The sequence below is a fragment of the Crocuta crocuta genome, unplaced genomic scaffold, assembly GCF_008692635.1.
Source record: "Crocuta crocuta isolate KB4526 unplaced genomic scaffold, BGI_CrCroc_1.0 scaffold50, whole genome shotgun sequence".
NCBI classification, from domain to species: domain Eukaryota; kingdom Metazoa; phylum Chordata; class Mammalia; order Carnivora; family Hyaenidae; genus Crocuta; species Crocuta crocuta.
In genome coordinates this window covers 4,815,726-4,827,126 of record NW_027527428.1, presented here as the reverse complement: position 1 = coordinate 4,827,126, position 11,401 = coordinate 4,815,726, and the positions used below count along the sequence as shown (strand labels likewise).

Below are 11,401 nucleotides of genomic sequence, written 5' to 3'. Positions count from 1 at the left end.
TCTCCACGCTTGAGCTTCCCTTGTAATCCAGGGACAGAACGATGTCCTAGGTCAGGTGGGGGCGACCGGACAGATGGACAAAGTGTAGGGGACAGAGCTACAGCGAGGTGGTCAGAAAGGGGCCCAAAGGAGAGCCAGGGAGTGAACTGCTGGCTGGCTGGGTGTGTCTCAGGGACAGGATGGAGACAGGTGGCTCTGGGCAGGCTAGCGGGGGGCATTTGGGACATAGCCCTGGGGAGGGCCCGCCAAAGGGCAGCCCCGCCAATGGAGAGCAGATGGCAGGCATAGGGGCCAGTGTGACCGCTGGGCCTTTGCAGGAACCCCCAGGAGAGAGGAGAGGAGAGGTGTAAGGGGCGGGTGACAGCTTGCACGCCTGTGCGTATGCACACAGACCCTAGCGCAAGTCTCTTTCACTGCTGCCGTCCGACGTCTCTCATGTTCATGGGCTACTTGTGTTTATTTCCCCTCTTCTCAGTTGCCTTTTAAGAGCTTCCACTCATTTTCCTCTTGGCTTCTCCTTTCTCGGTGGGGCCCGAAGTGGCCGAGGCCGCTTTGTCCCACGCTCTGTTTCTCTCTTCCCTGTTTGTTTGCCTCTGAGATCTGTCGGTGGCATTTCGTTTCATGTTTTACCATTCACGGCCGAAAGTTTCACTTCGTCACATCCTTTATCGCTGGCCTGTGTGGCCTCGGCCGCAGCAGAGCCGGGGGGTCACCGGGCCGTGCGTCACGAGCCAGCAGGCCCTTGGTAGGAAGCTGGCAGAGGTTCAGATCCACTCGGAGGCTCCCTAATCTCTCCCTTGGGTTCTCTCCCCTTCATGAGAACTCGTTTGGGAAGTGGCTTGTGCCAGGTCACCCGGAGGTAGAACGGGCCGCTGGACTCGAGCGGGCAGACTCATCACCAGCCAGAAACCTCTCAGTTACTTTCCTTACTGGGTCTCATGTTGTGATTATTTTTGTCTACAAAGAAAACCTGGGGGTGCCTGGGGGGCTCAGTCGGTTGAGCGTCCGACTTTGGCTCAGGTTATTGTCTCGCGGTTCATGGGTTAGTTCGAGCCCCGCGTTGGTCTCTGTGCTGATATGACAGCTCAGAGCCCGGTGCCTGCTTCAGATTCTGTGTCTCCCTCTCTCTCTGCCCCTTCCCCACTCGTGCTCTGTCTCACTCTCGAAAATAAATAATAAAACTTTTTAAAAAATTTATTTTAATAAAAAAAGAAAACTTGAAATTGGCTAAGTACTTTGCGGTTCTGTTTTAAAGTTTTTTTTTTAAAAGATTTTTAAATTTTTTTAAATCTTTATTTCTGAGAGAGAGAGAGAGAGAGAGACAGCGTGAACAGGGGAGGGTCAGAGAGAGAAGGAGACACAGAATCGGAAGCAGGCTCCAGGCTCCAAGCTAGCTGTCAGCACAGAGCCCGATGCGGGGCTCGAACCCACGAACCGTGAGATCATGACCTGAGCCAAAGTCGGACGCTTAACCGACTGAGCCACCAAGGCACCCCTAAAGCTTTGTTTTTAGGTTTGTTTATTTTGAGAGAGATAGAGATAGTGTGGGTGGGGGAGGGGCAGAGAGAGAGACAGAGAGGATCCTAAGCAGGTTCCACACTACCAGCTTGGAGCCCAGTGAGCTCGAACTCACAAGACAGGGAGATCATGACCTGAGACGAAACCAAGAGCTGGACGCTCAGCAGACTGAGCCCCCCAGGAGCCCCAAGGTTCTATTTTATTTTATTTTTAAATTTTTTTAATGTTTATTTTTGAGGGAGAGAAAGAGACAGTATAAGCAGGGGAGGGGCTGAGAGAGGGAGACACAATCTGAAGCAGCTCCAGGTTCCGAGCTGTCGGCACAGAGCCCGACGCGGGGCTCGAATCCACAAATCATGAGATCATGACCTGAGCTGAAGTCGGATGCTGTACAGACTGAGCCGCCCAGGCGCCCCCAAGGTTCTGTTTCAAATGTAGCCTGTATTCCTTTCTTAGGGCTGCTGTAACAGGTGCCACAGACCAGGCAGCTTAAACAGCAGGAATTGATTCTCTCCCAATTCTTGAGCCTGGAAACCCGAGGTCAGGCTGTGTGCAGGCTCCTTTCCCCCTCAGGGCCGTGCGGGGATGGGTGTTCGAGGCCTTACCCCTTGGCTCGCTGATGGCCGTCTTCTTGTATCTTCACTTTGTCTTCCCTCTGTGTGTTTCCAAGTGCCAGGAGCGGCGCCTGCCAGGGGGCTCAGTCGGTTAAGCGCCCGACTTCAGCTCAGGTCATGATCTCGTGGTTCGTGGGTTCGAGCCCGCATTGGTCTCTGTGCTGCCAGCACAGAGCCTATTTTGGATCCTCTGTCTCTGTCTCTCTCTCTCTCAAAACTAAACACAAAAGAGAAATAAGTGCTGGTAACATGGTTCCTGGTGGGCGATCGGAAACGCTGCAGGCAATCTGGGAGGTGCTGTCCTTGTCTTTGAGGCTCTGGGCGCCCCTGCCTGAGACCCAGGGTTCGCTGTTTCCCAGGGCAGTGGCAGGCGAACCGGGGGTGAAGTCAGCTCTGTTAATGTTGGCATCGGCATAGTGGGGTGGGAGATGCGCAAGGACCCTCCTCGGGCCCCTGGGCCCTGGTGTGGAAGGACCCGCGTGCTGGAGTTATGCCTCTGAGTAGAGGGTAAGGCACAGGGATGTTCTCCTGGGGGGCGGGGGAGGGCAGTGCCCCCGCCCCTGTTTGGTAATGTCCAGAGACAGTTTTCTTTGTGACAGCTTAGGGAGGGGGCTGTTTACTTGGCTGGGAGCCCCTCGCAAGCTAGGAGCTGCATTTCTGTGACCTGTGACGGAGTGGGGACGCATGTGTGACCGTGCAGGACTTAAGGGTATTTCTGTAGCCTGGGCCCGGCCAGCCCCACAGGGGAGTCAGATCCGGCTGCTTCAGCCGAGTCCTACTAGACAGCTCTCGGCCTTTCTGGCCACCTTCATGGGAGCTTGTCCAGGTCTCCGTAACCCTGCACCTTGATAAATGCGCCAAGCAGGTCTGAACGGCTTAGACAGCGACCTGCCGCCCAAAGATCAGAACAGGCTGGGCGGTTCACAAACCTGAAGACCAATCCAGATAGACACACACATGGCCGGAAGGCAATGGGCTTGACGGGGGACAGCTCGCCACAGGGTCTGCAGAAGCTGCAGCTCACCCTGGGCCACCTAAAATGACAGTTGACTTAGCAAGTAAATCGAGGCATCGGATGACACATTATCTATTCACTATTTGAGCGCCTCAGTTCCTTAAACAACACCGAGGGCACTCTTTGCCACTTCTGGGGTTCAGAGACATGAAGTCATGGCCAAGGTCACCAAACACATGCATCCAGCCAGAGCAGGGTTCAAGGCAGGCAGCCCCGTGGCCTGAGCTTTTGGCCACCTCCAGGGGCCCGCATCACCTGGCGTCTTTCCGAGGCGCCGGGGACTGGAGCGGACCATTCTGTCCTGAAGGCTGGCGGCAGGCGAGGCGGCTGCGGGTGCGCGAAGCCGTGTGCAGTGGGGGCAGGCACAGACCCGCCTCCTGGTCGGGGCGTTGGGGTCGCCCTGCTCTCGGCCTCCGCGCTGGTCGGTGGCGGGGTCTCTCCGTGGCTGCTGGAAGCTGCTGCTCCGGGCGCAAGCTCACTGCCCTCCCCCCTCCGCCCCCCCCAGTTCCCAGACATCGTGGAGTTCAGCGAGTCTATGGCCAACGCGGGGAAGACCGTGATCGTGGCTGCCCTGGATGGCACCTTCCAGAGGAAGGTGAGTGGTCGGACCCCGGGCCTGGGAAGGGGTCTGGGGGGAGAAAGGGGCCTGGGCAGGAGGAGGGGCCTTTTCTGGCGAGGCGGTGCCCCCTGGATGACTGGAGCCCAGCGCCGGGGGCGGGGGGGGGGCACTCAGGTGAGCCGGCCCCAGCGCCCCCGCCCCCCATCCGCGGGTGCCTGGATGCTGAGGGTGGCTCAGGGCTTGGCGGAGGGCAAGGTCAAGGCAAAGTTTCCCCTTGCCGGAGCTGGGGAGTCCGGGGGTTTCGGGGAGATGTGAGCCCAGCGGCTGTGTCTCCCGGGCGCAGGCCTTCGGGGCCATCCTGAACCTGGTGCCCCTGGCCGAGAGCGTGGTGAAGCTGACGGCCGTGTGCATGCAGTGCTACCGGGAAGCCGCCTACACCAAGAGGCTGGGCGCCGAGACCGAGGTAGCGCCCCGCGCGGTGGCTGGGGTGGGGGTGGGGGGTCCCGCGGGCGCCGCGCGGCCTCAGCCCCGCCCTCTGCGTCCCCGCGCGCAGGTCGAGGTGATCGGAGGCGCGGACAAATACCACTCCGTGTGCCGCCTGTGCTACTTCAAGAAGGCCTCGGGGCCGTCCGGCGGGCTGGACGGCAGGGAGAACAAGGAGAACTGCCCGGTGCCGGTGCCGGTGCCGGTGCCGGTGCCGGGGGCCCGGAAGCTGTTCGCGCCTCTCCAGGTCCTGCGGCGCAGCTCGGCCCACTGAGCGCCTGGAAGCCCCGGCCCCTCCCACTGCCGCCCCCTGGCGGACGCCCGCGTCCTGCGCCCCGGCCTTTCCGGAGGAGGAAGTGGGGGCGGGGCGGCGGGGGGGGATGGAACTTTCTGCCTCGTGCAGCGCACTTTCCCCGGGCTGGTAGTCCGCACATCCCGTTTCCCCGTTTCCTGCCCGCCGGCCCTTCTTGGTTCCCCTTCCCGGCTGCTGGTCCACCCTGAGCTCGGGGTCTGGCCACCGCAGACACCCGCCCCTCCTCCTGTGCGGTGGGGGGCAGGGCCACACACTGGCGACACTTCTTCCCCCTTGTGGCTTTCACTGTTGAGTTTCTGTTCTCGCTGGGAAGTCCGTTCACCAGTACCTCCCGCTCAGCACGGAGCCTCATCCCACGCAGAAACTTCTGCCTGCCTGGGAAGGGCTCCTGGCCCCCGGGGGTGGCTGGACTTGGGCCCTCTGGCTTCCCTTTTGGCCAAAAGCCCTTCCTCCTCACTGGTGGTCATTTTCTCCAGAATGACAGCTTCTCACATGGGGGACACTGACCCCGCTGGAGCCCAGATCCCAGGGGCTTGTCTTTTAAAGGGGGGGGTAGGCGCAGAGGTAGCTGGGGACAGGGTCTATGATTCTGTTGTAGTGTGTGAAATTAATAACTAATATTAAATTTTACTGGTTGGCGAGAGCACATTTGTCTTTAACTGCCTGGGATGCCCTTGGTCTCCCTGTAGACAGCTCTGATGTGACACGGGTGAGGATTTCTTCCAGATCTTTTTCTAGTCCCTTAGCCAAGCACTTTAACAGAGAAGCACCACGAAGCATGTCCTAACATTGCTTGCTCTTCCATCTGGACAGGTTTAGGACAAAATGGGTGGACGGAGGAGCCTAGGGTCCGGATGGAATGACAAGGCTGTAGTTAGGGCTGCCAGCTGGGGCTGTGGGGTCAGGTTTTGTTTGTGAAACAGACACTTGATAGTTCAGGAGCCCAGAAGACTAGCGCGGCTGTACCTTGTAAAATGGGCCGTCAGCAGCTTGCGTGGAAGCAAGAACCCGCCAGGGTTGGGTGTACCCACCTGTGGAGATGGGCCTCCCCGCCCCGGCTTGCCTCTCCCCTTCGCTGGATGCCAGCTTGCTAGTGGCTGGTCCCGAATTACAGTGAAGTGTCTGCAGAACCCTATTAGAGGATACTCGATTTTGAAACTAACAGGCCCAGTCTGACGGTTCTTGCTGTTGCTGCTCCAAAAGGGAAGTGAGGTGCTTCAGGGGCCCTGGCCTTTCCTGCCAGAGCCGGGCTCGCTCCCTTGGGGTGGGCCATCCTGGGACGGGCTCTGGAGGCGCTAACCTCCATCTGCTGGGAGCGGAGGACTCTGGCCCCTGCTGGAGCACTCTGCTCCACGAGGAGGATTGGGGAGGAAAGGGTTACCAGGGCAGGGGTGGCTCCCAGGTGCCCCCACCCCAACTCCAGCAAGGGCACCGCAGGGCCCTGGCGAGGCAGTCCAGAAAAACCGCCTTGTTTACAAGCTGAGCACAGTTGCTATTTTAAGATGCTGATGGTGGCAGCGTGAGGAATGAGACCCCAGACGTGCGCGTGCGCTGGTCATGCCGGAGGGGCAGACTGCCATGACTTCACAACACAAGTTCACAGAGCACCCCCCCTCCCAGGGTGTGCCCCAGAGTGGAATATCTCCTCAGCCCCTAGGCTGAGCCCCAACTAATGACCCTGGAGATTATGAACAAGAAAAACATTTATTCTGTCTTCAAATCAGTCTAATAGAACCAAGGGTCTGCATCTTACCCCCAAGGCTTTTTAATACATTCAGAACAGCCCAGGGGCTGTGGGTGCACCCCACACCTATCAGTGGCAGAGTATTTACATAAAGCTGGGTGTTTTCCGTCAGGCAAGGCCCCTCCCTGTTGCCAAGGGCTGGGAGCAAGGGGCAGGGAATGCTGCCCGGTGCCCCCTGGGGTGGGCATCCAGCCCCACGCCTGGCAGGCGGGCAGGCAGCCCGGAGGCACTGGCACGGAGCAATGACCCGAGATCCAGGAGCGAGCAGCCGCTGCAGCAGTGAGTGCAGGGCTGCCGGCTCCCAGAGCAGGCAGGGGGCCGGGGGCGCGGCGGGGCCGGGGCGTGGGGAACACACCTGAGTCAGGAGGAGAGGGGGCCCTGGCCCCGCAGCCTCGTCTTTGGCATAGAACCCCGAGTTAGCAGCGGCCACCAGGGCCCGGCTCCTTTGGGCTGGGGAGAAGCTAAGGCACTTAAAGCAGCGTGTCGGGCACTTGTCGCTATTCCAGCTGGGGTTGTGGGTCATTACAAGCAAGAACAAAACACATCTGGCTAAAAACCCTTTCCTAAAAAAATGCCCTTGAGTAGTGGGTGGGCGAAGCCCTTGCTAGAGGGAGGCCGGCAGCCAGAGCCGGGGAGGCTGGGGAGGCGGGGGGGGCTCTCCGGGCTGTGTGCGGCTCCGACTGGCACCAGACAGGGGACAGGGCGAGGGGGCCGCGGCCCCAGGAGGCGAGGCGAGGCTCGCAGAGGAGTCCAGCATAGCACGGAGGCCCCCGAGCGCCCTCTCCACCCCCTTACCGGCCCGGCTGCGGCTCAGTACACAGGGGGCGGCTGGTAGCCCTCGGTGGTCTCGGCGTTCTGGGTGAAGGGCGGTTGCTGGTAGTTGTCCACGGCCGCGCCGGGGTAGGAGGCATAGGCGGTGCTGGGGTCTGGAGTGGGGTCCACGTAGTTCTGGACGAAGTCGTCCACTCCGGCCTTGTAGCGCTGGTAGGCCAGGGAGGCCAGCACGCCCTGCGGGGAGACCCCAGGTTTGGGGTCCTCAGCCCGCCGCCCCCGCCTTCTCCAAAGACCCTGCACCCCTGCCCGCCCCCGGCCCACCTACCCAGGAGAAGATGGAGAAGAAGCTGAAGGTGATGGCTGCCCGGGCTGAGTCGGCCCCCACTCGTACGTCCTCCATCTTGGTGGCCGCCCACTGGTTGGTGAGGAAGCAGAAGCCAACGAACCACAGAAAGGTCCAGAAAGCTGGGAAGGGGGCCCGGAGGGCAAGGTCAGCTCCATGGAGGCAGGGGCTGCCTGGGGACCCAAGAGGAGCTCCCTACGGTGGTGGTGACGGGGAGGCCCCGCGGCAGGGATCTCCCAGGAGCCTCCAGGAGTGAAGGGCACTGCTGCACAAGCCAGGGCGGCGACCTGGCTCGGAAGCCCCGTGCCCGTCACTCCAGGCCGGTGGGGCTGCAGCAGACTCCCGAATCCCTGTGCGTGAGCCCGTGTGCGCGAGCCCGCCTGCGCAAGCAGGGGCAGCCAAGGGCCCGCAGTCCCAGGAACACTGCCTGGCCCTGTTCACCTCCCCAGAATCAAACGGGGGCGCCGCTGGACGGTACCTGAGAAGAGCAGGTCACCGATGACCAGGTACTTGCGGTCAGTGACGTTGCTGATCTGGGGGAAGTAGGCGTCGACCACGAGGAAGGCGGCCGAGGCCAGGAAGGCCAGCACCCCGACGGCGCAGCCGTAGCCGCACGCGTCCTCGTTACGGTTGAACACGCAGTATCTCTGTCTAGATTCGTGCGTGTTGCTGTAGCCCTCGCCGAAAATGCACGAGAACACGATCAAGGCAAAGACCTGAGGGGACAGGTGGGGGAGGGGGCTGAGCGGTCGCCAGACAATGTGACAGGGACCCTGGGCTCCCCCTGTTCTGTTTTGGGAGGTCAGGCACCAGCCGCCCACCCCCCCACCCCGAACTTGGGAATGAGCTCATAAGCAAGTTGCTTCTGGCTGGCGCCCAGTCCTCACTTCTCCCTACTCCCAGGCCACCTGCAGAGGCCAGCACAGTGGCTGTCACCGGGGGCATGGCGGGGGATTCCTGGACCAGGGGCCGGCGGGGGATGGACGGGGATCTCCTGGGAGGGAATGCCCCACCCCTGCTGCCTGCCAGGAAGGGCCATCGTGGTTCAGTAGGAGACAGGCCACAGAGTCACAGAAAGCCAGGCTTGGAGTCTCACCCCCAGATCACCTTCTGCCTGAGTCACCTCTACAGAGCCCAACCTCTGCCCCAACACCTGGGTGATGGAGGCCTCCCCCCACCTCTCGGGAAAGCCACGCCGGTGTGCTCTGAGCTGAAACCTATGCCCCCAGACTCCCACTTCTTGGGGGCCCTCCAACTCTTTCCTGCTCCGGGCTGGTCTCCCCAGTGGGGCCAGCTTTCTTTCTACAAGGAGTCTTGGCCTCTTTGGCATCGTGACCCTCTCCTCTGAGGGCACCCCAGGCTACTCTGACTGGCAGCCTGTGGATACAGTTCTGCACTCAGAACCCTGGAGGTCCTGGGCCGGGGTGGAAGGGGGTCCACCGGCCACAACTCTGGGAGGGGCTCCAGGTCCAGCCTCATGGCACCTCATCTCCTCCCCAGGCTTCAAGGCCACCACCCATCCCCACCCCATGTCAGCAGATGCAGGACGGTCTGGACACCTGGCTCTCACTAGGACAGGCACAGGCCTCTCCCCTGCCCTGCCCAGACAAGGCCCTCAATATACTCTGAGGCTGACAGGCACAAGCCCCACCCCCAGCTGGAGATGAAGCCGGAACTCCCCGATGCTGGGAGCAGTGTGCCAGCCCCGACTCCTGGCACAGCCATCCCGACACACGGGGCATCTGCTCCTTGGATCAGACCCCACGGTCGGGCAGAGAGGGGGCATGGGGGCCACCAGGGCACTTCGGAAGGCTCCAGTCCCAGGCAGGCATGCTGTGGGCACTCCGGTCCCGGCCCTCTGCCTCCTCACTCTCTCACACCTTGTCCAGCTCTGGGTGCTGATTGTCCCAAATCTTGTGCCACCCCCCCCCCACTCCTAACCCCCTCACCTCCAGTAATCTGTTGCTGGAGGGGTCCCCTATCTCACTGGGAAGGGTACATCCTGGGGTCACCTGATCTTGGGTGGGGAAGCAGACTCGTGACTTGCTCCCCGTGACCTGCTCCCCGAGTGGAGGGGAGACCTCCTTACCCAACGTGCTTGGGAAAGCCCCTTCCGGGTGAATTCCCCCAGCAGGGAGTCCCAGCACGCTGGCCACCTGTCCTGGAGCAGCCCCAAGCTCCTCCCACCGCCAGCAGGGCGACAGGCCTGCTCCCCCGCGGCGCCTCCGGGCCCTCCCGCGCCGGCCCGGCCGGNGGCCCCGCCCGCCCCAGGCCGGGCCCCCAGGGGCGTGGCCAGCGCGCCCCAGGGACCGACGGCAAAATGCGGTCCGCAGCCAGCAGCGAGCGGAGCGCCCCGGACTCTCCGACGGCTGTGCCTAGACGCCTGTGTTCTGGTGGCGGGCAGACAACCGTTCAGCCCACCTCGTGGCGGGGGCCGTGTCCCCCTGCTCCCAGGAAGGGGCCAGGGAGTCCCCAGGAAGAGAGGGACGCAAGGAGGGCCCGCCCCTTTGCCCCACCCACACTTTGCCCCCTGCCCTCCCACCTCCTCCTCCAAGAAGCCCACCAGATAGATCCCTGTCTGGGACTCCCCTGCCCAGGACCCAGGCTCATAAGCCCCCCCTTCTCTCCCCCTTCCATCCCAGACCCCAGGCCGCAGCCTGGACACACTCCGAGACTGGCCTGTCGCTCTTTGCTCCTCTCTGGAGCTAAGCCTGGGTGGCGCCGAGAACCCTCTTCCCAAGTCTTCTGGGGCTGAGCCAGGCCCCAAGGGTGTGTGACTGCAGACTTCCATGCCCAAGACGGTATGCAGGCTGAAACCAAGTCTCCAGGTGACAGGCAGAGTCCAGTCCTCCCCCTGCACCCCCACAGCTTTGGAGCATCTGAACAGGGAAGGCTGAGTGGGGCGCGGTGGGGGCGTGTTCCCTAGGGGCCACGGGCTGCCCGGAAGGGGAGAGTTCCAGACACTTTCTGCTAGTTACAGTTAAGGATTAATGAGGGAGTGCTGGCCAGGGGGGTACTCAGAGTCCTCCCAGGCGAGCTGGACAGTGAGAGGTGAGTGGGCGGGGCCAGGGGACCAGGGGACCGGGGTGGGGGAGGTGACCCTGGTGGGTTGCTGCAGCTGGGCCTTTTCACAGTCTACCCCGCCGTCTCCCCAGACCTGCATGGACGGTGACCAGCAGCAGAGGGGTGAGAACGGGGGCCACACGGAGCCCCCCCCCCCACGGACCTCCCCTTCCATCAGAGCCCACCGCGTCCTAAAATCCTCACATTAGCCCATGCGTGTGCACGGGTCAACACCAGCCTCCACGAATCAGGGCTGGCAGGGTTTTTCTTCATTCAAACGGTGGGTCCTTCTGTAGGGGACAGAGACGGGGGCCCTCCTGAGGCGACTCTGCCCAGCCTGCATCTTCCGGTCACAACCCTGATGACAAAGGGGTTAGGATCCCAGGTTAGGCAAGCATGCTTCTCAGCCACCCCCTCCCAAGGCCTCCAGGAATTTTATGGTGCCAAGCGCATCAGTGCCCCGGGCAGAAGAGGGGTGTGAGGCCTACTCACCCCACTAAGCGAAGAGGGAGGCGCTGAATCACCAAGAGGGCAAGCGCTGGCCCCTGGTCACAGGGCGAGGGAGAGCCCGGTCTCTGTATCCCATTGCGTAAAAGGGAAAACCGAGGCTCAGAGAGGGGACACCGCTCTCCCACGAGTCCGGCCTCCGGGAAGGACAGAGATGGGAGGAAGGGACACAGACAGACGTGAGAGGAAGAGAGAGCCAGGCGTAGACTCCTGGACGGCGGCCGCTGGAACGGCTGGCCAGGGAGGGAGGAAGACAACCAGGAGAGGGCAGTGTCTAGAGACCAAGGCAGGTGACAAGTCCCTGGGGCAGAGGTGGTTGGTACCAAAGCCTCCACAGGTCGACCACGCAGAGGCCTGCGGGGCTTGGGGACAGATGACACAAAGGTCCTGGGGTCACTTTACAAGTCAGAGGCGACTCCAGGAGGTCCAGCCCCTGCCTCTTGTCTCCAGCCGGGAAGCATCGACCTC

The 11,401-nt window shown here is 61.9% G+C and overlaps 2 protein-coding genes across 3 annotated transcripts in view; one reads left to right on the top strand and one right to left on the bottom strand.

Moving 5' to 3' along the window:
* Positions 1-5,148, top strand: part of TK1 (thymidine kinase 1) — an 11,943-nt gene extending 6,795 nt beyond the window's left edge. The window contains exons 5-7 of one of the 2 annotated variants that reach the window (XM_077755006.1): positions 3,653-3,742; positions 4,050-4,169; positions 4,260-5,148. In XM_077755006.1, the coding sequence (XP_077611132.1) occupies positions 3,653-3,742; positions 4,050-4,169; positions 4,260-4,463 (414 nt within the window). In that variant the 3' untranslated portion in view covers positions 4,464-5,148. Of the gene's footprint in view, positions 1-3,652; positions 3,743-4,049 lie in introns of both variants that reach the window. The other variant, XM_077755001.1, reaches the window with a different exon arrangement.
* A 1,805-nt stretch (positions 5,149-6,953) lies between these two features.
* The window catches only part of LOC144225127 (synaptogyrin-2-like), a 9,449-nt gene continuing 5,001 nt past the window's right edge, over positions 6,954-11,401 (bottom strand). The window contains exons 3-7 of the mRNA XM_077756291.1: positions 9,551-9,753; positions 8,261-8,271; positions 7,842-8,152; positions 7,346-7,485; positions 6,954-7,254 (exon numbers count right to left, since the gene is read on the bottom strand). Coding sequence (XP_077612417.1) covers positions 7,057-7,254; positions 7,346-7,485; positions 7,842-8,152; positions 8,261-8,271; positions 9,551-9,753 — 863 coding nt within the window. The 3' untranslated portion in view covers positions 6,954-7,056. The remainder of the gene's footprint in view (positions 7,255-7,345; positions 7,486-7,841; positions 8,153-8,260; positions 8,272-9,550; positions 9,754-11,401) is intronic.